General features: G+C 35.3%; 1 protein-coding gene across 3 annotated transcripts in view; it reads left to right on the top strand.

Moving 5' to 3' along the window:
• The window catches only part of PDCD10 (programmed cell death 10), a 45193-nt gene that overhangs the window by 10685 nt on the left and 7894 nt on the right, over window positions 1–26614 (top strand). For 2 of the 3 annotated variants that reach the window (XM_036242790.1, XM_036242791.1), the window contains exons 2-5: window positions 7158–7368; window positions 15883–15936; window positions 22220–22337; window positions 23565–23691. In XM_036242790.1, the coding sequence (XP_036098683.1) occupies window positions 7273–7368; window positions 15883–15936; window positions 22220–22337; window positions 23565–23691 (395 nt within the window). In that variant the 5' untranslated portion in view covers window positions 7158–7272. Of the gene's footprint in view, window positions 1–7157; window positions 7369–14551; window positions 14646–15882; window positions 15937–22219; window positions 22338–23564; window positions 23692–26614 lie in introns of all 3 variants that reach the window. The other variant, XM_036242792.1, reaches the window with a different exon arrangement.

Genomic DNA, 26614 nt, shown 5'->3' with positions numbered 1-26614 from the left:
GAGTTAAATTTGGTGTGTTTTTACATTTTTCCTTCATGGTTCATTGTGCTCTAACTTGCCAGTGTTTTCAAAGACATGTTAACTCAATATTCAGATGCTGTATTAGTTAAGACCTCTGTTAATAGCTCAGCAAATGCTTGCTTGGGCAGACATGTTTACAGGGACATATAAAATGTAACTTTTTTTATCTTGTTTTTAAAAATAGTAAAGCTGGAGTTCTTCAACTAGTTAGTGGTTTAATTTCCAAAATTGTGATATAACAGAGAGAGTGCCTTTAAAAATCTGATTGAATAGAGTAGACCTTCCAATGAGGTGATAATTCTTTGTGGAATGTGGACTTTCTTTGAACAGTTATTTAAAAGTGCAAAAATACAGTGCTTAGTAACTTAGTAAAATGAAATCTTTAATATAGAGGCTTTATGGTTTGATTTTAAAATTACCTCATCTTTTATTCTAACCAAATCTCTTTCAAATATACAGCTCAGTTTTTGTCCACACTGTTGAAGAAACTGAAGTGTAGAGAGGTCAGTGACTTGATCAGAGAGACATGATGGTTTATAGTGGACAGTAAGTACCAGGATGTGCACCCATGTTTTCAGACTTTAATTCGTAGGCTCTTTTCCTATATCGCTTTCTGTACACAAATTATCCATTTGATATTTAAAGGTATCCTTTAAAAAGTTTGGTATATATAAATAAATACAGTGGCCAAGTGTCATATTATACTTACCCATCAGCAAGAGGCTGTTTCTAGATGTCCCTAAATGCAAAATTCAATAGATACCAAACTGACAGTATTGTATGTTCAGGGAAGTTGAGTTCCAGTTCCACATTACCTTGTTTAAAAATAAAACTGTTGAATGGAAGGCCTTGAATTATAGAGAATATAATTTGCAGAGGAAGGAGAGAGACATAGGTATATCTTGAAGGCTACCAGGTCATTTTAGTCTGAATAGGATCTCCTACCTACTTTATTCCTTTACCTCCCTTTTTCCTAGTTTCCTCCTCTAGCCTCTTTGTCCTTGTTTGGAAGTGGATACATTTTGACATGCAAAGACCCTAAAAGCTAGGTTGTGATATCGCATGCTCACCTTTCCAGCTATGGGAAATGGCCAGACAGAGTACACAGCCTTGGAGTAATTTCAGTTTCTCTAGGAGCCTGATGGGATGATTCATGACTCCAGTTGCTTGAGAGGAAAGTAAGGGGTTGTCAGTTGAAACCTTAAATCAACCAACCATTGAGAAGGCTTTTCTTACTATAATTTGTAAATAGTTTTTATGATCTGATGAGATATTTTTCTTTTTTAAAAAACTTTTTTCATGATATTACTTTTGAACCTAGAGTAGATACCAATACATAATAAAATACTATTATCACTGAATTTGAGAGTTTTAAGGCCTTAAGATAATACAATTTTACTCTGTTTCTGATGAGGATTCAGTGATTAAGTGAAACACTGACAAAGTTGGAACCAAAAACCCGTCTCATGTGCTTAGACAGACTTAATTTTTTTTACCTGTTTCTCTGAGACTGACCTTAGTAGCTAGGTTCTCTGATTGTAGCCACAGTTCTTTCCATACCAGTGACTTCCAGCCACAAGAATCATCTGGACTGTCTGCTAAAGAGACAGCTTCCTGGACCTTTGTTGAAGATTCTGATGGAGTAGTCCTGGGAACATGTGTTTTTAGGCTCTGAAGTTACTGTGATGGCTTAGGTCATCCATCATTTGGAAACTGTTATCACTTAACACCCTTTTCCATAGAGAATGTTTTACTTTGTGATACAAGTGGAATAACTTTTTGGATCTTGCTTTTGTGTAAACTGAGGTTAATCTAATATTGGAAATGCTTGCACTTTGAGAATTTTGTGAACTATTAAATCATGCACTAATTGTTTCCTCAGAATCAAAAAATATTCTAGCAGCCCTAATAAAAACGAGACATTAGAATTTATAACCTCTTGACTTCTATTTTTCTTCAGTTTTATTTGCTGTTCATGTAGATTTGCTAGAATTCTGATTTTATTTTGCAGTCATGTGTTGCTTATATTCTCTTAGCTTGGTATAGTAGGAAAAGCTTAGGATAGGAAGAAGTAGTAAAAACTGGTAAATGTCTGGGTCCAGACTTTGTTAATAGAATTAATTAGATTTCTGTGTTTTTGCTCAGCTAGGCTTGATAATTAGGAAGTATTCATCAATTTATAAATTGCCCATCTCTTATCTCATTAATTTGTTCATTCAACAAACATTTATTAATGGTTACTATATACTTGCTATGCCGACTCTAAAGTCTCTAATGGGAAAAAGAAAAACTTATAAATGGTACATAAACACATGGATTCTGCTTACTGCTAGAATGAATAAACTTCTTTTAGCTAAATGTTCATGGACAGGTTAGAGATCCAACAATAATAAATAAAACTTCTCTCTTTAGGAGGGAAATTAAAGAAATGATAAGCATTTAGGACTGAGTAAGAGCGGAGAACTGGATTTGACGATAGAGAGAGAGAAAAAAAAAAGACAAACAGACCTGTCTAGAAACATTTTAAGTGTCGAATTTACTTAGAAAGCTTCTTTTTCACCCCAAGAACTGCATACATCAGTATAAGAGACTTCCCTTTGTCTACCCTTTTTATTTGTAAGTAAATATAGCTTTGGCTCTAGAGTTTATCTCATGCCACAGATGGAGTAAAGTGAGACTGTTTCAGGAAATGCTGATTCTGAGGTTTGAGACATACCCAAGTGTAGTTCTTGAAATGAGCAAGCTCCTGTTGGTTAGGCAGGGCAGAAACTTCTAACCCTGAGAGTTTAGCATTGAAATGGCCAAGAGTCTATTTTTGTTGCCTCCTCGTTCTAAACAAATAATTGTTTCAAGCCCAGGAAGATATTTAAAACTGATTTGCCTTGTGTTAGAGATTTACAGTGCTATTTTGAACATTCATGGAAATAAGAGGGAAAGTATAAGTAAATAGGTTTCCTATAGTCTACCTGTTTTGGTATCCCCATGTCACAAAGGCTGTTTTTAAAGAAAAATTTGTTGAAAAATATGCCTTGTATCTAAATTATTAGTATCTATAGTTCTGGTTCTCTTTTTGTCGTTCTTTTTTAATTCTGTGAATGCTAACGACTCAAGAAACAAAGCTTACTTTGAAATGAAACCTTTTGCCACAAAGCAACACATCTGAAATGGGAAACAAATAGTTCTTGCTCTGTTGCCACCGTACCCATATTAATTTTATTTTCTTTATTGTTAGCTGGCACTTGTAACCATGGGCAAATCATTTTTTGAATTTTGCTATCTGCTGTACCTAGAGGGTAGACTAGGTGCCTTTTTTAAGGTCTTTCCAGATTTGGGATTTAGTGTCAATAATCTTCAGACCATATATACATGATCAGTACTCCAGAAACCTGTGTCCCTTAGAGGGCTGATAATGTGCTGCCTGGCTGACCAAGCCCGCCACACCCATACTGAAAGGAAGGAACCTTCTTAAAGGGGCGGGGCCTCAGCCCTTCTCAGTTCAGCTGACCTTTGCTCTTTAGGTAGCAGGCTCTTTGCTTGGAGTGATTACTGGTTGTCCATTTAACCATTTCAAATAAAGAACCATATAGAAGGAATGACAGCATATTTTAACTTGAACTAAATTACCAGAAGTTTAAGTAGCCTTGTTGTAATTGGTTTTTGTTTTAATTTTAAAGAATGTTTATTAAAGCTAGGGACAGAAACAAGGAAGGGCCTAGAACAACAGAAGAAGGACTAGGTGGGGAAATGAGCCTAGGCTGAGCTGCTTTAACTCCTAAGAAATTAAGGAAAAAGGGGTCTGGGGGACAGGTTCAGGAGGTTTGCCTGGAAGAACTGTGTTGACCATTGGAGTCCCCTGGTTGCCTCCTGGAGTCCCTTAGAGTTTAGGAGATGCAAACCTGGGGGAAGCACGGGGAGGTGGCAGAGGAAGGGACGGGGGAGGACATGCTCCCTTGAGGGAGCGCACACTGCAATTGGTGGTTTTTAATCTCATACAAATACTAACGAAACTATGAGTGGCCCTAATTTGTGAAGGTGTGTTCTGAAAAGTTGTAAATTAATTCACAGGAACAATATTAAAGGGTGGTTAAGTGTGTTGTAGTCCAGCCACCTGTTTAGCTCAGAATGTTGTTGTTTAATACTATTTTTTGGAGGACAAATAGCAGCTGATAGTACTGTTAAATTAGTTTAGAGGAACTATATTAACTTGAATCATAAATGTCTTAAGTGAAGATTTTCTGACATGGTACAATGCTAATTAAACACAGTTGAAAAAAGACTTCAACACTAGTATTTACAAAATGTAAAAAGGGAATATTTGAGTAAGTTTAGTGTGGTATATAGGTAGATGTCAGCAGGAATTCTAAAGTTACTAGCCACTAGACTGATCCCTTCATCTCCTGCCTTCATATGCAGGGAGGGGCACATGTGTTCGAAAGAGTAAAAGACAGAAATGATTCCACTGAGCCCACTGGAGTGTATTCGCCTCCTTTAGTGTTTCACCTCCTTTTTACTGAGATTCTTGTAGACTTCTCTCTCACCAGCTCACTATATCAGCCCCTGCCGCGATGACCCTATTCTTCGAGTATTACTCTCGTCCTCACCAAGAAATAAAAATAAAAAATAAAAATAAATTGTTGTCCATGCTTGGGGGTATTTGAAACACCTGGTTTTTGTGAGGCTGGTTCTCTCATTCAGTTTGCCCATAGCAGTATAGCATCCTGACTTTCCCTCTATGCCATACTCACAAGTGTTCATTTTCTGTCTTTCCTTCCATGGTATAAGCTCCATGAGGTCAGAGACTGTACCGGTCTCTATTTAGTACTAGGCCTAATGATGTATAGGTAATAAATAAATACTTATGAAATAAATTTTTTTTTCTGTCATCCAATGAGACAGCTCTTTAGGTTCTGTTATTGACCCTGTCCTACTTTTTACTTGCTTTTTTCATTGATATTGATGCCTTTTTTTACTATTAAACTGTATATACAGTACCCATTGTTTTCATTGTGACTAGTTTTTCTGTATTTCAACCCCTCTTCTTTGTTCCAAGTTTACTATAAAAAGGTGTTCACAATTTATAAGTGGAAAAGTAGATTACCAAATGGCCTATTAAGTAGTTAAATTGGAACAGTAGGGCCACAACTGATACTTACCTACTTCCTCTTGCTTATTATTCAGGTTTTGTTGGTCTCTTGTAAAGATACACTTTCCCTGCCTTCAGTTTCTGTTCCTCCATTCCATTCTTAATGCTATGACCAAAGCAATCTGCTTAAATCAATGGTCTGATCGGGTAATGGTTTTCTCTTGCTCTATAGAATAAAATTTAGGAATTGGCCATTTTTGTTGTTGTTGTGAGAGGTCAAGGAGCGCACTTCAGCTCAGAAAAACTGTATGTTTAGGACTACCAGAAATGGGACCAGACTGCTCAAGTAGGTGTTTCGTTCCCCATCACTGGTCAGGATATGGAAGGATAGTAAGCATTTCTCAGCTGGGATGGGTTATTGGAGATTTTTGAAGCTTAAGTACTCCAGGCCATTGATAATATCTTAAACTGCTTAGGTTGTCCACAATCTGGCCCAGATACATTGTTAATGATTAGGGTGTTTTACTCATCCCCCACTGCAACTTGCATGTATGTGTAGGTGCTAAGCATACATTTATTCGGTGAATAAAAAGTCTGCTTCTGGGAATTTTCTTTGGGGGGGATGAGCTCAGGTTCTTTGTTTTCACTTCAGACTTGATTTTCTGATGTGGGAGTATCAGATCTAGATTCAGAGTACTGGGATCCAGTCTTGGTCCTCTGCATGTGTGATCTTATTTATTGTCTCTGAGCCTACTTTTCATCTGTAGGCTCATCTGTAAAATTTAATCTGTAAAATCTAATTTCATCTGTAAAATTAGAATGACAGTTACTGTAAAGTAAGTCATTTTAAGGACTAAATGCATGTGAAAAATATTTTATAACCTGAGAATGCTTTACAAATGGTAGAAATTAAAAATTGGTTGCTTTTTGTTTAATATATTAATATATATTGTTAATATATAGGTATGTCACTACTATTGCACTTTCACTTTATAATTAGGCTTATTTTTTAGCCTAGCAAAGGAAAAATAGTTGCTTTCTCTTAATAAGTAACACATTTCCTCAGCTCCTCCAGGTAAAATTTCTCTTATATTATTGAATTCTTGATATTTTAATTCCAAACTACTATTGTCTGTGGATGTCTTGTCTTAGTTTTTGTATCAGACTTAGACAGAGATTCAAAAAGAACCAATGGCAAAATTAAATTATATTTTGTTTTGTTTTTACCAAACTTACCACATTTGGTAGAGATTTTCTTAAATATTTTGGTGCTTATGTTTTTATTGTTATTTTTAGGTGACAAAATCAGTAAACAGTTAGCAAAAGGATTTTTTTTTTTTTTTTTTTAATCCTCATCCGAGGACATTTTTCCATTTTTTGTACAGATAGAGTAGGAGGGAGAGAGAGGAAGAGAGAGAGAGGGAAACATCGATGTGAAAGGGACACATCGAGTGGCTGCCACCCGCACGACCAACCAGGGCCGGGGACAAACTGCAACTGAGGTACATGCCCTTAGGGGGAACCGAACCCGGGTCTCTCCGGACCGCAGGCAGACGCTCTAACCGCTGAGCCAAACCGGCCAGGGCAGCAAAAGGATTTTAATGAAAGTGTTACACACTTTCTTTATTCTTCTTTACCTTTAGTCCATACACACTTACACATTGTATATGTCATAGTTATAATTTTATATTACGTATAAATGCTATAATTACGCATGTTGATGCTGTTTCCTAGATTGCATATGACGGCATTAGAGACATCACTAATCTGTTGTACTTCATAGAGATCTCTTTCTGAGTTCAAGATAAGTGGGTGCATGAAATACTGCTTTGTAAAGTAGTATCTAATAAGAGCAATCAGCTGTTAAGAAAGGGCAAGTTTAAATATAAGAAGGGAAATAGAGATGTCTCACTGACCAAGCTACCTTTACAAGTAAGATGTATTAACAAATCCGATTTTCACAAGATAAGGACTCTACTTTGGAAAAGAAAATCATTGATACTTGTTTCCGCTCAATATAGTAAGTCTTTGTTCTTTCTCCCCCTTTAACCAGGTCAGTATATGTTTTGTGCCCTATTCTTTTATTACAAAAAAAAGAAGATATACTGCAGTGAATGAAGATTCCTCTGCATTTTAGCACTGCTTTTTCTACTGTAGTTGGCTTTTGAATGAGGATGACAATGGAAGAGATGAAGAATGAAGCTGAGACCACTTCCATGGTTTCTATGCCCCTCTATGCAGTCATGTATCCTGTGTTTAATGAGGTAAGTCAGTAAATGTTTTCTCTCAGGGTCTCTGCAGTTCCTTATGCCTACTCCATTTCTTCATTTGTTTGTTTCTTCATATAACAAATAATTTACATAAATGAACTCCATCTGTGTGTTAGGAATCGTGCCAGGACTGGACATAAAACAGTTGGGGAAAACCCCAGACATATTGCTCCCTCTCTGGAGGTTTCACTGCAGTGGCAGAGATAGACATTAAACAGAAGAATACAAATAATTAGATAAATGAAAAATTGTGGTAAGTGCCACGAAGTTAAAAAAAGTATCAGATAGGACCTGTTTTAGAGGTCAGGACAGGCCTCACTGAAGGAGAGACAACATGTTAAGATCTGAAAGGGATAAATAAGGGTTAGACAATTGAAGAGTTGGGGAAAAGTACATTTTAGATAGCTAGAGGCGCAGGCACAAAATACCCTAATGAGTTACCATCAGTGGCGACAAAGATTCTTACTGTTAAAATGGAACATACCAGTGCTTTGTATTTAGAGCTGTAGTTGCTTTTTTTATTTGAGGAATATTTTAGGACTTAATAATATCAACACATTTTTAGTTTTTCTTCTAAATTAACATTAATATGCTAAGTTATGTAGAGAATTCTAGAGCTGTGCAAATTTCTTAAATATAATCTAATTACTCTCTTTTAATAGTGAACTAAGGTCTTGATTTGTGAAATTATTTTTCTGAAATTACCTATGACTGAAATCTAGGACTCCAAATTTAATTGCTTCAGGCTTTTTGTCTATTTAATTAGTTGTGGGTTTTTTGGTTTTTTTTTGAGGGGGGGCTGTTATTAATCTAATTAGTTATAGAGCTGTCGATGCCTTATTGTTGCTACTATAGCCTGGAAGCCCTTATCACTTCCAACAGCTTTTCATCTCTTTTTCTAAAATTTTTATATTACATTAAGATTGTGGGTTTTGAAACCATTTTCCCCACATTATTAGATTTAATAATAATGTATTTGACGTATTTTAGGATCTAATATCTTGGGGCCAATAGAGAGTGATTCATCTTCTTCAACTTGAAATCCAGAGACTTAGTTTCCATTTCAGACGAATATTTTGAACTTCAAACACTGCCTACTAAATAGTGTTAGGCTCGGTGACCACAGAAGACAATGCAAAACAGCGGCTTGGGTAAAATTTATTTCTGTTACATAAAATATTCTAAAGATAAGCGGACTGAGGCTAGTATTTTGGCACAATATTGTCAGAACCTCAGGTTCCTGTCTTCTGTTCCATCATCTCAGTGTTCACCTTTCATTGTCAAGATCACTTCAGCATGTGGATGGCTGCTGAGGCTCATCATGTCCTCAGTTGTTTCCTGGAAGGGGCAAAAAATGAGAGGGGGTCCCAGGGTGTTATTTCCGGCTGATTCCACTTTTTTTTTTTTTTAACTTACCATTTAGAGAGAGAGGAATGGAAAGGGAGGGAGAGAAAGAAACCTAGAAACCTCAATACGAGAGTGAAAGGTCACTCAGCTGCCTCCTACACTCCTGCTACCAGGGATGGAGCCCACAACAACAGGGGAATCGAACCCGTGACCTTTTGGTGCTTGGGATAGGGATAATGCCTAAACAACTGAGCCACACAGACGACCAGGGCTGATTCCACTTTCTTAACAACCTTTTTGAATATTCTATACAAGACTGCCATTTACATTTCATTGACAGAAATGGAGTCTATGACCACATCTTGCTGCAAAAGAGGTTGGGAAATGTAGAAGTTTGCTACTAAAGAGGAAGAAGGTAGACGGCATCTTTTGAAAAACCTGTCTCTATTACATTGCTACCATGCTAACTTCGGAGGCACTCTTTCAAGGCTGGTTAGACCCATCTCTGATCTCTGGCAGTTGTAGCAGACGCTCTAGTAATTAATTCCACCATTTTCTTCTAGTATTTGACCCGTTTGTTGCAAGACTAGAGTTATTGTTAGAAGCAAGTGCTTCACTTCTGTTCAATAATATTTACTAAATGCCAACCATTTATTTGCTGAGTGTTCTGCTAGGGTCTGGAGATGTGGAGGAAGAAAAAAAAAAAAGGCAACATCCTTCTTTTATAAGAATCATAGGGAACACAGACACTTAAAGAAATGAATTATTTAATGATCCTTGTACCGGGTATGAAGTAAAGAGACAGTCCCTGAAAGCTTGTGAGTAGTCTGTCTTGACAGTTACTCTTTGGACTTCTCAGGTATTTTAAGAACCATTATGACAGTTCCTTCCAGTGTTCTTTCTTTTCATGTCTGTAATCTAACTCTAGCTAACTCAGTAAGCTATTGGGTCAAGTTGTTTGGGGGAATATTCTATATTTATTGAATTATTTTGAGTCTTTTGTTGAAGGAAGTGTAGTTACATTTCTGAGCTTCAGTTTTATCCTTTAGTGTATGAAAAAAGCCTTTTTTTCTAACAATTTGGGTGATCTTTTTCTACATGTGGAAAATTTTATTTCAATCTTGACTTTGGAAAATAATTACATAGGATGTGGGATTCTGGTATAATGAACTGTTCAGATTCATACTGAAAACTTTTCTAATTTATTCACGTATAAGGAAAGTTAACTTGAAATAAAAAGAAATGGCTATGAATGGACTAGTAAATCTCTCTCAGAAATAAAGGCAGTGGTTCTCTCCAGATGAGATCTGAAAACATGTACGTAAGTGGGCTCAGAATTAGAACATGTTGCCAAATGATTTGTAGTTGGTTCAAGAACTAATTGTTAGAAGTAAAATTTGAGAATGAAATGGCTAGGTGTGGCAGACTGAGAGATACTACATCAAATTGACAGGGTCTCAAATTGAAATTACTGATCAAACATCATGAATGATATCAAGCTTCTTAAAAAATTATTTCTGCCATGTATTTTAAAAAGTGTTGAGAAATAATAGACTTTTAGGAATAGTGGTAGTGGTATGTTTCCTCTTTGATAGAAATGAAATCTTTGGCTTGATCTAGGAATGGAGTGAAATAATTTTAGTGCCTTCAAATGTGAAGTGTTTGGTTAAAAAGAATAAAATACTAGCATTGTTCTGTGACATTCCCGTGTATTTGTGTAACATCTTAAATAAGATACCTAATAAATTAATATTCATAGTTCAGAGGTGTATTTTTCTATAAATCTACTAATAGGGAAATTAGTTAGTTTGACTTTGTTTTTCTGTGCTATGCAGATTAAAGACAAATGATTGTCAAATCAATCTTACAGAAAGTAACTACCACAGTAGGGATGAACAGTTTACTCTGAAGCTAAATGATTCACTAAATTTTGACCACAGTGTAATACAAGAATTAAAAAGCTTATGCATTCTCACCATAACATTACATCCATAATAATAACAATGGTGGGTCTTGAAGTCATCTTGTAGAACAGATTGTTAGACAATAGTACATCCTTACACCTGAAGAAATTTTAGTACTCCAGCTCACAAGGCAAAGTTATTTATGACATTCTGGGAGCTTGATGCTTGCTGAACTTAATGAAGCTGTGCTAGGACAGCTGAAAGAGTGGACTTCTTGCTTAATCAGCTGCTGCAGAGTTCAGAGTCCAAGTATATTGCATGTGTTGTAAATGTACTGTGAAATAGGTCTCCTGGTTGCATTATGGAATGAGTTTATAGAAACCTCATGCCAAGTGTTAGATTAGGTTCTCATGTACTTCTTATTTTTCACTAATTCTTTATATATGGAAGAGGAGAGATGTATATAGTTCATTTCTTCATTCCAAGAAAAAGATACACCGTTTATTTTCCTATGACTTTTCGGAGGAATTGTTTTAAGGTGAGAGATAATTTATGTAGAAGTAGGTATTTTGAGACAGAAATAACAATTTTGCAACCAAAGATGAATTTTAGATCATCAAAGGTTGATATACTTGTTTATTAGCAACTATTAATTTATCAATAAGGAGATTAATCCTGGGAATATTTAACTTTACCTACTTACCTATCCCCCTTTTCTTTCCTAGTTGAAAAAAAAAATCAAATTTCAAATTTTGAGCACAGTAAACATCCTTTTTCACATTGAAGGCATGGGTTTCACCTGCAATCCCACCATCCAGAAGTAATCATGGTTAATATTTACATTTGAATCACTGCTCTATCACTTGTTAGACTATATAATCTTGTCTTAGTTTTTTTAATCTGTAAAATGAGGATAAAAATAATTCTCACAACGCATTGAAATAAATTAGTTAATATATATGGTAGTGCTCAAAATAGTACCAGGCATTTAGTAAGTGTTAGCTGTTATTATTAAGCAGTCATACCCTAGAATTTTACATACTTATAGGCATTGTTTTAAAGGAATATTTTTATTTTTATGCTAGTTAGGTGGTTCTCCTTACCTTTTTTTTTTTTGTCAGGCATTGTGGCAACCCCAGGAACTGATTCTTTTAGAAACATTTATTAAACTTACTATGTACAAAACATGATAATTGCATTTTCTTTCTCTTTGGCAGCACACAAGTTAGTAGGTGGACCCTTGATTCCATCTACTGTTGTTCTGGCTTTTTTTTTTTTTTTTTTTTAATCTGACTCACCTTATTCTCATTTGAATCATCATTAGAGATGTACATGGAGTATAATTTTCATGTCTTGGCCCAGTTTAATTCCTTTCAAAGAATAGGATCAATAATCAGAATGGCAAATCATGTCTGATTTTGAGGAAGCAAGATTTGTAGACAATTCAGAACCAACTAACCTAATTCTTTTGACCTTGAAAAAAACTTTCAAAATGTTTTATGCAAGGCTTTTTAAATCTTGAGCAACCAAAGGGTTAAATGGAGTGTTTTAAATTATGGGTTTAAGAAACTGGCTTGTTACTAGAAAATAAAGTACAGGAGTGAACTGATACTTCTGGAAGTAGCAAATAGAAAATGAGATCTATGGAGTCAAACTTACGTGTAAGGTTTTAAAATATTTTTATAAATAATCCAAAGAGTAGAATTTTACACGTTTGCAGTTAATAGTGCTCTCAAAAGCTATCAAGAATGAGTTGCAGGAGGAGCTCAGGAAACAGCAGTCAGAATGTAAGGTTGGAGTGAGACCTAACGTTATGCTCCCCTATCATGTCTCTCCAGATGGACTTCAGCAGGCACTTTTCTCTTTTAGGTGAGATGAGATGTTATGTCTCCTTTCCTCTTGCTCTTGTTTTCTTCTTTTCCTTTACTCTTCTACTGATGACATGGAAGTTCTATGTGGCAAAAGCCAAAGGAGTGCCTCTCTTGTCCCAGAATCTATTAATGCAGGTGTAATCATAGGTTCCCTCTTCCTTCTTTGGACTCAAGCTATATGCACTATCAAGTACTAATAAAAGGTGATTGCATTGGTTCTGTAAAGATACCCCAGCCAAAGAAAGTTATCCCAAAAGCTATAAGAAAATGCTGAACTCAATAGTAAAAGTGTTGGAAACAAAATAGTAATTCTGTTCCAACCTTACATAAAGTCATTATGTCACCATGTTACAACCCTGAAGAAACCCGTAAGAGGGAGAATCACCAAAGAAGATGATTTTAAGAGGCCACTCTTCAAGGACCAGTTCAAATTTCATCTCTCTATTATACTTTCTACTTCAGTGGACAGTGGTTCCATTAATTTCTTTGTAGTTGCTTACGTAAATTTATCTTTTGGGGTTCCAGGACTATCTTCTGTTTCTTTGCATCTCTCACACTGTCTCCCTTACACTTGGTAGAAACTCAGAAATGTTTTGGTTCTTAAGTAGTTGAAGAAATTCAGTGATGGGGTAGCACAGGGAGGCAGGGTAACATTAATGTTTTGTGTATGGGTTTTGGAGTCAGACAGATCTGGTATGAATCCTTTCTCTACTAACAAGTTCTTTAATATGAGTTTCTTTTGTAAAATGGTGATGATGATAACTAGTTTCAGGTTTATTGTGAGGATTAGAGATACTCTATAATAAAGTCCATAACAAGTTCTTACTTAGTAAATGGTAGCTGCTGTTGGAATATTACTAGAACCTGATACTGATGAAAGGTATATAGTAAGATAAACATGATTTTATTATGAAATATATCACAAGTGAGAAGGGAAGAGACAAACATATCTTGCTTCCTTAGTATTATAGTCTGAAATTATAGATTCAAGAACAATTTAGATAAATTATGGATGAGAGATTAAGTTCAATTAAGAAAATGTGTATGTGCCTATATATGCCTTGTACTCTCTGGGCAGTGTTGATATCATATAGGTAATAGAGCCTAGTGGATTTATTGCAAGATGTGTGGGTATAAAGCATATCCCAGACTGACTCCTCGCAGAGTTCTGGTGAGGTGCTTCGCAGCTCACAGATTTGATTTAGTATGTTCCATCTGACCTTTCCCCTTTTTGCTAAGTACACATATGTAAACTTAATCCAGAAATCTAAAAATGTTGATGATAGGGGAAGTTGGCTAATCCTCTGAGTTCTTCACTGACTTTCTTGGGCACTTTTACTTGCCTTGACCCTTTTACATATCAAGGCATTACGGAATGGGTTATATTGCTGGTAATGGAAGGCACACATCTGACTCAGACCTTTGACTTATTGAGAGAGGTCAGCATGTGGTGTTAACCCAAATAAGGAAATAGGTTTCTATCAGGGTGGAAACATTCATCCTGTCTCCTTTTGCTTCTCTTGCACAAGAACTTGAGGTCAGAGCAGCTCCACTGTTATTTTAATCTTCACTTGCACTCATTATAATTAAATGAATTCTGTGGGGGGAAATTTCATTTTTTGAGATATACCTCCTTGTTAATTTTATAAACTCCTGATAGAGTTTATTTTGCTAACATGGTCCCCTTGTGTTTCCTTTTTACCTACCAAGGCAATGTTAGATTTTGCGAGATGTTTAGAAGCTAAGTTAAATACTAAATCAAATAGTCCACTGTTTATTTTTAGAGATAAAGTATTTATCTTGGCAGATTTTGTTGCCTTTGCCTGTGCTTAAGGTGAATAACTCATAAGGAGATAAGGTTCTTGACATTTCTGTCTTGTTTAAAAAATAAATTGATTTAAAATGTTGGAGATTCCTTAGATTTGTATATGTGCATATATACAGGGTAGAGCAAAAGTAGGTTTACTGTCATCTGTATGAAAATAATATAATAAATAATAATTCAAGAATATACTTTTTCACGTACTCACTACTGTAAACCTAATGTTACCCCAGCCTGTATGTGGTTTGTAAAGGAAAACCTGCGTTTTCATTGCCTCAAGAGATTGAAGGATAATACTTATTGTATAATATGTTATATGTTTATAAGGTATGTAGAAATTTTCTATTTGCATAAAAAATTGTAAAAGTTATAATACTTTTTAACATTTAATATTGCCCCCAAATAAAAAATACATACACTGAGTTTTATTGCGTTAACTGGCCTAATCCTTAGAGACTAAAGAAATCTGAATGTAACTGAAGATAGTTATTTTAAGGCTGGCAATTAACTCTTCAATGAAGAGGGTTTTTTTTGTTTGTTTGTTTTAATGAAATTGTTTGTATACTTTCTTTGGCTCACTGAAAATGAATTATATGAAGTGTCTAATAAGGTCATTTCATCTTTCAAAATTATAAACCTTACCTTTTTTAAAAATATGTTTTTATTGATTTTTTTAGAGAGAGAGGATGGGCGAGAGAGATAGAAACATAGATGCGAGAAAGAGACATCCATCAGTTCCCCCTGCACGCCCCCTCTTGGGAATCGAGCCGGAAACCCAGGCATGTGCCCTGACCAGAATCATACTGGGACCTCTCAGTCCATGGGACGACACTCAGTCTACTGAGTCATACTGGCCGGGCTAAACCTTACATTTTTGATATAAAAATTAAAGCATATGGATTGAACTTTTGATTTAGTATTTTAGGTAACTATTCTTTAATCCTGATAAAATAGAGGACAGCTATAAGCATCTCTGAAATCCTATGATCACAGTCTTCAATTTGATTGTCAAACAAACCTTTTATCAGCACTGTTTGCTAATTAATAAACTAGACTAAGCTGAGCTTAATCCTTGGCTGAGAGGATTGAAAAGCAATTAAGGAGTAAGGTAGTAAATACAAAGAATCATAAGTAGTAAATGTTTTCTCTGAATTGGTTATTTTATATTCAATACACAAATACACAATTTGCCATGTATTTGCAGCAGAGCATTGAGAGTTAACCTTGAACCTTTCCTGTTTTTAATAATTCAAGTAAATATCTATATTTTTTCTGTAGGGACTTACTAGTTTGTATTCTGTGCTTAAAATAAATGTAAGACACTTTAAGGTACAGTGTCTTTTTTTTTTTAAAGGAAAAAAGAACTGAAATGCATATCTTAATATTTTATGTTATCTAATAAAAAATTTTAGGTAGCCTCTCTGCATAATTATGGTGACTTAGCAAGTATTTTTGTTAGTTGAATGATGTGTGTATCAATGTGCTTACTATAGAATACAATATCAGAAATGTTGCTTTTTCTAAGAAAATTGATATTAATTTTGATTTAAACCTTTTATTGCAGCTAGAACGAGTAAATCTGTCTGCAGCTCAGACACTGAGAGCAGCTTTCATTAAGGTGAGGCACAGTAATTTATTATGATTATTAAACTGTGTGTTATACATAAATCTAAAAACCAGCTGATAATTGCCAGTTTATTTCCTTTTAGTGACAACCCTTTCAACCGTCTTGTGCCAGTTTTGGTGTACTCTAAAGCTTAACACACTTCCAGAAAGTAAGCTGAAACAAATGCTCTTTCTTTAAAATTCATCTTTCCACTTTAAGCTTTTGAAACTGACTTGGAGTACTCCCTCTTTAACTTTGAAGTAGATTTAAAAAATATTTTTTTATTTGACTTGTTAAAAACTTTTGTAAAATTATAACTGAAAAGATTTTCTTCATATTGTTTAATTATAGAACATAAGTATAAAACAATGTTTTTGAGTGGGGAAAATAAGACCTGTGTGTACATTAGATTAAGGAATCTTTGAGAATATACAGCTAAGTCACTCACCATGAATTTTTTCATTGTCACTAGACCTGTGATTCTTCAGTCAATAATCACTAGCCACGTGTGGCTGTGGGGCACTTATAACATGGCTTGTTCCAATTGAGTTGTACATGAGGCATGTATAAATACACACCAGATTTCGAAGACTTGGTACCAAAAAGAATAGAATGTAGAATAACTCAGTAGTGAGTATTTTATATTGATTATATGTTGAAATGATAATATTTTAGATGTACTCTTAAGATAATTACATATTTAAAAAAATTTTTTAAATAGGGCTACTAGAAAATTTAAAATTGCAGAGACTTATACTTGTTTCTTCATTGTATTTTTATTGGATGGCCCTATCTAACATTCTGGGTGCTTTCTTTCATATAAAACTATCCCCATCCCCAAAATACATATCAGGGTTCCTGAAATTTTAATGTTTATTTACCTTTTGTTTGTTTGTTCCCGTCAATAGTTAAAACAACTTACGTTTTAGGTAAAGTATTTTAATGTTTAAATCTAGAGATTTAAATCTTGAGATTCATTGGAGTTGAAACTATAAATCCACCCACTATTTTTCTGCAAAAGATTAGTTTATAGATACCAGTCTTAACTGATAGCATTCATAATGTCACCCAATATCTCCCTTATTTCTCCACAAGAAATTATATTGTATATGTTAGATTAAAACTTTTAAATGTGTTTAATACTCTAAAATGTAGTATCTATGTACACATTCATACTAGCTTCTTTAAAACAAAACATATCCTTGCCAAATCGTTGGGTTAATGAAGAGAATCAAATCAGTACCATTATCATTTCTTTCTTTCTTTCTTTGCTTATTAATATGGTTTGGACTGGCATATTTGGTCATTAGGGTGACTTAATGACAACTATTTTAAGCATCTTTGGAACAAAAGAAAAAAGGGAAAAGTGATAGATTAGACAATGTAGTATATTGGTAAGGCAAAAGCGGTTTTTCAGCTTTCCTGATACCAAGAACAGAGGGAATTTCTCCTGTGTGTTCCAGTGAAGAAGAGCCTATCTGAAGCAGTAGATGGTATACTAAGTGACATTCATAAAGAGATACAATAGTGACTTTCATGAAGCTTATTTTTGTAATGTCCTTGTATATAAGCTCATGTTTTGTTGTTGTTGTTGTTTTTTTATCCTCACCCGAGGACATTTTTCCATTTTTTTGTTCAGGTAGAGTGGGAGGGAGAGAGAGGAACAGAGAGAGAGAGAGAGAGAGAGAGAGAGAAACATCAACGTGAAGGGACACATCGAGTGGCTGCCACCCGCACGACCGACCAGGGCCGGGGACAAACTGCAACCGAGGTACATGCCCTTAGCGGGAACCGAACCCGGGTCTCTCAGGACCGCAGGTCGACGCTCTAACCACTGAGCAAAACCGACCAGGGCTAAGCTCATGTTTTAACACTGAAGTACAAGAGCTAACAATATGTGTAAGTGTGTGGCTGTTGTAGATTGGGTTTGATACTTGGATAAATTTTGCTATCCACAGCACAAATTCTTAATTGGGGATAGTGTAAAGTTATTTTGGAGGTAAACAGTCATTCTGCACTGATTTATTCCTTATTATCACATTTAATTTGTTAAATTTCAGATGAAATTATAGTGGGGCAAGATTTTTTTTGTTTATATCCATATTTCCAGTTCTTGGACCACAGCAAGTTATATTTCTCAAGCCTTGAGGGAAAGGAGTTAAAATAATTTTTTTAAAAGATAATATTAGTGACTGTCTATTCTGCTTTTGATTCCTTCCCCCTCTGGAGTTTCTGGAGTTTGTGCTGCTGAGAATCACTAATTCACAAGAGTGGATATTACTGCCCTTGGGGACAGTTTTCTTTTATAGTTGGATAAAAATTGGAGACCATACAGTTGAGGGTTTTATGGGGGGAGGGGTTATAGATATATAGTCTCTGATTTAATGATAGATTTCTTTATTTTTTCAGTCAGAGTCATTGGGTAAATTTAAGTCTTTTAAAATAAAATGTAGCTTAAGTAAGACTCTAGGCAGAAGATAAGACAACTGTTCTCAAATTGTTTGCTGAGGCACCATTGGGCCCCATAGCAAACTCAGGTTTCATGAGATAACTTTAAAATTTTGAAGAAACACAGTGATATTCAACATCTGATTGACACTTGAGCTACTTCCTTATAGTAGTTTGCTGTTTCAACATATTTGATTGGACTGCATTCCTTTCAATGATGTCATGTCTTTGTTAGCTGAACTTTTGACCGTTACTATGATAAAAAGCAAGTACCACAAGAAAATCAATATACAACAGGAAATGAAGGTAGAGAGTCTAATCTAATTCCAATATTTGAGACTTTGTGCAATGTCCAGTAGAGTGCACAGATCTCATTCAAATAAGTAGTTACAGTTATTTAAGAATGAAATTAAATACTTTTCTTTCAATTTGTGTATATTTTAAAGGCTACTAAGTTGTTAAGACATCAGTACGTATTAAGTTGTTTGAACCTAGCTAATACAGCACTGTTAAGTATTTCTGTTGGCACTGAGAACCCTGAACTGAGGATGTTGGGGACTCTGTGTGGTTTCTTCAGTGTTCCAGCTTTGGCACTTTGGAGCCCCAGACCAATTTGGTATTGAAAACCTTGTTTTCAGGCTTTCAGCATTTAATTTTTCAGCACCTTACTATAACTGTTTTCTGCAAGCATTGTCTGGAAGCATATAGAAAATGCTTCTCCACTTCCCAAGATAATATGTTATGATAATTTAATGCTAGTTTTTAAAGATAAACCAGTTATCAAATACTGACTAGTTAAATAGTGTATTATAGGTAATTTTGTGGCAGTTCACCAAATTAATAAAGTTTATACCATCTTAAGCCAAATTTTATAGCTAGCTTTTCTTTTAAAGGCAACTCATTTTATTTTTTTGAGTAGATTCTATCTTCAATATCTATGTGGAAGAAAAAATTAAAACAGATTATACGCTTGTCATCCCCCCATATCCAGTTACACTTTATTACCTGTGTGGTTAACTGTGGTCCAACAGCATTAAGTGGAAAATTCCAGAAATAATAAGTTTTATAATTTTTAAATGAAAAATTTATGTTTTAAAATTCTAGAAATAATAACAGTAAGATCATAAGTTTTAAATTTTGTTCAGTTGTGAGTATTGTGATGAAATCTCACACATTCTACCCAGTGACCATCCCTATATCCAGTATCTGTGCTGTACGTGCTCCGTCCACTAGCCATTTTGTAAGTATGGGAAACACATAATACGGGCAGTGCCCAGCTTATAATCAGTGTTTTACTTCACTCCTTTGTGATCAGATCAGTCTGCCGCAGTATGGCAGTGCTTGCGTTAAGTAACCTTTACTTACTTAAGAATGGCCCTAAAGCTCAAGAGCAGTTATACCGGAGATTTGGATATGTCAAAGAGAAGCCACAGAGTGCTTCCTTTGAGTGAAAAAATGAAAGTTTTCGACTTATTAAGGAAAGAAAAATTTTTTTATGTTGTGGTTGCTAAGGCCTATGGAAAAAAGAAATCTATGAAATTGTGAAGAAAGAAAAATTTGTGCAAGTTTACTGTCACATCTCAAACTGCAAAAGTCAATGGCCACAGTGCATGATAAGTGTTTATTTAGTTAAGTAAAAAAGTCATTAAATTTGTGGGTGGAAAACATGAACAGAAAATGTTCCAATTGATGACAAAAACATGTTGTGCCAGAAAACATTGAGCCTATGTGAAAACTTCAGCAAGCGGTCTCCTGAAACAAGTGACACCAAGCCATTTACTGCAAGTAAGGGTTGGTTGCAATAAGATATTTTGATAGAGACCATATTTACATAACTTTTATTACAGTATGTGGTTATAATTGTCCTTTTTATTAGTTATTGTTGGTCTCTTATTGTGCCTAATAAGTTAAACTTTATTATAGATAGTTAAGTATAGGAGAAAGATAATACGGATAGTGCCCAACTTCTAATCAATTTTTGATTTTAGAGTGATTTTAAAGTTATCCACATTCCGTAGAAATCGTACTTGGAATTTTGAATTCTGATCTTTCCCTGGGCTAGCAATATGTGGTACAGTTCTCCATGATGCTGGGCAGTGGTAACGAGCTGTAGTTCCTGGCCAGGCACTCCACATAATGAGGGTAAACAATCAAACTTGCAGGTACTCTATTGCCAGCATATTTTAGATACTGTGTTCTCAGCATGGGTAGGTTTAGCTAAGCTATGATGTTCAGTTTGTTAGATGTATAAAATGCACTTCTGAATTAGGATATTTTTAATTTTTGATGGGCTTTATAGGTTCGGAATTTCATCATAAGTTGAGCATTTTGATGTATAAGGTTTGGTACTGCCCAAGGTTTCAGCATTCACTGAGGGTCTACCCCATGGGGGTGGGGGGGGGGACTGCTGTTAAAAGAAATGGAATTCAGTGGGACACACTTTATTCTTACTAATTATCTAGCAAAATTACTTCTCTTGATAGCATTTAACAACAGTGAAAATGTTCTCAGGATTGACGTAAATGTGTATATTTTCTTCTTCCATTTCATTCACAACATTGTAGTTTTTAATCCTGAAATCTAATGAGAAACAAGATGTCAGAATGGAGTGAGCAGAAGGAACAGCAGAAAGCTGGATCTGCAGTGATACCAGAGTGGAACTGAAAAGGCCGAGGTTAAATGTGCTTGACACATAAGAAAACAAATAAGTTACCATCTGGTTAAGATCATAAATTGTTTCTATTTTCTGTTTAATATCAGGACAAGAAAGATAGGAAAGCATCAGTATAATGATTAAAATTGGCAGTTATCCTAAAAGAAACAAATTTAGAGTACAATTATAAAATTTAAAACAATTATAAAATGGGACAAAATTACTGGGGGAAACACAAATTTTGAAAATTAACTTTGGTAAACTCAGAACTCTTTATGCTCAGTCTTGAAATGACTAGACGATTTCCATGCCCTGGGGAGTAACATAGAACGAGTACAAAGTCATTAGTGAAATAAGCTCAGGAGGTAGTAAAAGGATTAATGATGTTCTGAAAACTAGTGAAGGAAGTATTCTTGCTACAAAAATAAAACAAAGTGAAAGTCATTATGTGGGGAAAGTATTTAAGGGATAATACAGCCTCAATACAACTTGCAAAAGAAATCCTGTTTTTTTTTGTTCTAGTTTTTACTGACATTCTGTTAAATGCCAAAAATCTGCAAAACACTGGTGAGATGAGTAATTAATTGCTGGAACCTCAGGTTGAAAGATTAGCTAATGAAAAAAATGTAAAAATTCTTAGTATATTTAAACTACTGAAAAGAGTAATTGATGGATTACCAAAATATATATGTTTAATTCTATCTTTGTTATTAGTTTGATTGCAGGAGAGTGTAGAGAGGTAGGAGATGTTAAGTACTTCATGTTCAAAGGGAAAGTAGACCATGGCTGTAATAAGAAATTACTGATGCCCTGGCCAGTTTGCTCAGTGGTTAGAGCGTTGGCTCGCGGTTCAAAGAGTGTCAGGTTCAATTCTAGTCAAGGACACGTATTTCAGTTGCAGTTTGGTTCCCTGCCCTGGTCTCTGTCACATGGATGTCTTTGTTTCTCCCCCTCACTTCCTCCCTCCCTCCCTCACTCTTATCTGAAGATAAATGGAAAAATATCCTGGGGTGAGGATTATAAAAAAGAAGTTACTGATGCTTAAGTTTTATCAAAACAGAAGTGAATGCCACCACCACACCTGCTTGACAGAGATTTCTGCCTTTCTAAGTTGATCAACGTTTCCAAAGGTTCTTAACAGTGAAATTCTGATTTAGTTTCTATATTTCCAAACTAGATTTGTCTTTCTTATAGGCCGAAAAAGAAAATCCAGGACTCACACAAGACATCATTATGAAAATTTTAGAGAAAAAAAGTGTAGACGTTAACTTCACAGAGTCCCTTCTTCGAATGGCAGCTGATGACGTAGAAGGTAATCAGAAGGAGCCTGGCTTCCTCTTCTTACACTTGTCGGGAGGCACGTCTTCCCCATCCTTGTCACTGGACAAGGTTCAGCCTCCCCCTTTTCCTTCCCGCTCCGCTGCTTTGTTCTTGTTATTATTATGATAATACTGGGGACAGGGGGACTATATAAAACAGAAAAGTAGTTCTTGCTTTTTGTTTTATGTTTGTCAGATTTAATTACTTGAAGTAAAGTGTTTATGTTGTACATTTTAATTTTTTCCCTCTATTAATATGTTTCATGAGTTCTGGTTTCACCAAAAGATAAACTCTGTGCAGTGGTTATTTAATTTTATGTTGACTTTATGCAAAAAGCAGTTTGAAATAATAAGGGTGTTTGGTACTTTTTTTTAAGTACAGATTTGAGAGAACAATATAATAACCATTCTTTCTCATTTTTTGCTTTTTTAAATAATTAGAAATGGGTTTCACTTAAATTTAGTAGCCATTTTCCCACTAATTAAGAAAAAAATAGAAGTATAATTTTCCATATTTATTGAGGGAGAACAAAAGTAAGTATTTAAACTGATTCCGTAACTTACAAGAATTGAAGTGTGTCCCGCCTGTGAGGCCAGGTCATATTGATTGGTGGTAGGGTTGTAATGTTTCCAGGTCTACAGTGAATCTGCTAGGAACGTTTTTGCCTCTTCCAGGTGTGATTGAACTTTCTTTCCAAAGTTGCTTTTCTGTGATCTGATCCTTGTGTTGAATTTTTGGTGGTATTTTTTGTTTTTAAGTGAGATTTCAAGAACGTGCTAAAGATTGTTTGAGTTTTGATATAATGAGCCATTGTATACTCAGCATAGAGGTTTTTGTTAAATTCATCTTCCCCTTGGCAGGTGCATATTGTCATCTAATGTGTCATGAATGTCATTATTTTAAGGTTTTATTGAGAAATGTAGCTTCAGAGGATTGATAAATTTGATTAAGACTCCCTTTTAATTAATTTATTTATTATGATTTCATGAGCAGTTGAAACTGTTTAATCTCTCATCTTCTATTATTTTATTTGATAAGAACCCTGTTATTTCCAGACTAAGTTGAACTCAAACAAATTCTGCTTTGCAACCTTGCCTTGCCTAGTTAATCTGGCCTTTCTGCCCCCCTCCCTCACCTCCTTGACCAACATTGGGAATTCTTAGACTTGCATTTGACAGGGAGTTGCCTGATGCTTTTTATTATGTATTTATTTTATCAGAGTACATGATTGAACGACCAGAGCCAGAATTCCAGGACCTAAATGAAAAGGCACGAGCACTTAAACAGATTCTCAGTAAGATCCCAGATGAGATCAACGACAGAGTGAGGTTTCTGCAGACAATCAAGTAAGCAGTTTCTTGTTTTTGTTCTTCTTAAGTACTTCAAAAGAACCAGTCATTCTAGATGTTTTATTTTGATATGACATTAATATTAAATTAAAATATTCATTTCAAATAAATTTGGAGTTTTTAAATGCTACATCTTAATTAAATTCTCAGCTATGGCATTTAGCTTCAGAGTACATAACTTTTTTTGGAATGTTTTATTTTAAAACAGTGAGTGAAATACACATAAACTAGAATATAGTTTAAACTACATACAAATGGAAAAATTAAATGTCAGATTAAAGTGAATAGAGAAGTTGGATAAATTATACAGCTTGATAACAAAGGATACCAGTATTGTTTTTATTTCATAAATGGCACTAGTCATTTAAGATAAGTTATGTGCTTCTTGTGAGTAGCATTTCTAGTTGACCAAATTGTGAAGCTTCAAATCCTTGCCTTTGGGACACATCGAGTGGTTGCCACCCTCACGACCAACCAGGGCCGGGGACAAACTGCAACCTAGGTACGCGCCCTTAGTGGGAACCGAACCCGGGTCTCTCTGGACCGCAGGCCGACGCTCTAACCGCTGAGCCAAACCAGCCAGGGCTCAAATCCTTGCCTTTGGGATGCCAGTTTAAAAAAAAAACTAAAATTGGGGGGTGGGGGGGCAGGAGGCTGGTTGTTGACAAGAGTCGTCATAGAGCAGTGGTTCTCAAACCGAGGGCACTGTCCTCCCACGAGAGGGTGGAGGAATTGGAGTGGGGGAAGGACTACAAACATAACTTTTAGATAAGTGTTTCTAAACTGAAGTGTCTGTTAGTTTTCTTCAGCCTCAATGGATAGAAAACAAAGAAAGCTGGGAACGATTGTAGTGGGTGGCACTGTTAACACAACCTGTTGGTGAAACCACAACTAGAAATTGTTGGAAAGATTTAGAGCTTGCATCAAACATCTTATCTTTAAGGATGCTCACTTGGAATAAATATTAACATTTATTTCTCAGAAATAGTATTCTATGTAATTTACATTACAAAATATTATTTTAGTTAGTTTGGGTACCTATTTTGAGTGATACAGAGGGAGGAGTATGTCTCGTTTTAGAAAATAATGGTTTTTGAGGGGTTTCCAACTCATCTATCAAGGAGTGGCCCTCTGCTTTTTCTTCTGATTGAGAATCAGAAAGCGTAATAAAGGCTTCATTGACTAGCCAAAATCTGTGCAACAGGGAACAAACCCTGAGGTAAATATTTTACCATCGTTGAGAAGCCCCAATTTCCATTAACTGTTTTTAATATGTGAAGAAGGAAGACAATCAACTGTTTATGGATTTTTATTTTTAGTTTGGTATAAAGTAAACATGTTTGGCCCATAAAAAGATAAATGTCAGTGATCTCAAACACAGCCATTTATACAACTTATATCTACAATTTTATAATAATTAAGTTTAAAATTGTTTTTGTACAATTCTATGAAGATTTGACATTTTATTTTATTTTATTTTATTTATTTATTTTTTTATCATCACCCGAGGACATTTTTGCATTCATCTTTAGATAGAGCAGGAGGGAGAGAGTGGGGAAGAGAGAGAGAGAAACATCGATGTGAGAGAGACACATTGACTGGCCACCACCCACACGACCTCAACTGGGGCCGGGACAAACCACAACCAAGGTATGCACCCTTAGCGGGAACCAAACCTGGGTCTCTCTGGACCACAGGCTGACACTAACTGCTGAGCCAAACCAGCCAGGGCAAGATTTACCATTTTAAAAATAATATTTTCAGTAAATTTTGCTTCAGATCATTCAAGTAGAGGTTTATAAAATCAATGTCATCTTAATAATAATATTAATCACTTACATAGAAATTACATGCTAAGCATTTTTTTTTATCCTCACCCGAGGACATTTTTCCATTTTTTGTTCAGACAGAATGGGAGGGAGAGAGAGAGAGAAACATCGACAGGAAAGGGACACATTAAGTGGCTGCCACCCTCAAGACCAACCAGGGCTGGGGACAAACTGCAACTGAGGTACGTACCTTTAGCGGGAACCGAACCCAGGTTTCTCTGGACCACAGGCCGACGCTCCAACCGCTGAGCCAAACCAGCCAGGGCCATGCTAAGCATTTTTTAAGCACTTGGATACATATTAACTTATGATAAAACCCTGTAAGAGATGAGGAAATTGAGGCATCAGAAATTAAATAACTTTCCCAAGTTCACAGAACTGTTAAGTTGATAGAACATGATTTACAACCAAGTAGACTGACTTCAGGGTCTTCTCTGATGCTTTCCTACCAGAGATTCCTAATGTTGATCTAATCTGGTAATTGAATGAAAATTTTCTGTTGTTTGGATGAAGTGTGATAAAGGACATCTTATAACAGAATGCCAGTAGGTAGCGGAGAACGGTGTTGTGGTTGCATCTGGGGTAGAACTGACTGGCCCAGAGCCCTTGTCCTGCTCCTTTGACTCCCTTTCTTCCCTGTGGAGTCCGTGAAGCATCTGTGCTAATAAACCCAGTAGAGAGATACAGTTTGAAAACCACTGTATTAACAGCCGCATTTTAATCATTAAGGGTGTTGATTGAGGTCAAGAGCTTAAGACTCTTGTCCATAGTCATTGACAGAGGCTGAATTAGGGTCTTGTCTCTCATATATGGAAAATAGTAATACTTCAGTTCTGTTTTCTGGAGTGTATCTGCACAACAGAATTCAGATAAAAAAATTTTTTTTTAAACATTTTAGGAATAATTTGCTATGGAAAGTTTGTTGTTTATATATATTATTTCTGAGACTAAAATTCAATGATGTATGAGTTAGCATACATAACTAAAGGTGTAATTATTTGTGTTACTGATATATATAGATAGATTTTAATATATATTGTTATCACTGTTAAATTGTTTAACAAATTAGTGGCTAAAATTTTACCAAAATA

Source organism: Molossus molossus, unplaced genomic scaffold (assembly GCF_014108415.1).
Source record: "Molossus molossus isolate mMolMol1 unplaced genomic scaffold, mMolMol1.p scaffold_m16_p_5, whole genome shotgun sequence".
NCBI classification, from domain to species: Eukaryota; Metazoa; Chordata; class Mammalia; order Chiroptera; family Molossidae; genus Molossus; species Molossus molossus.
This window is presented reverse-complemented; position numbering and strand designations above follow the sequence as displayed.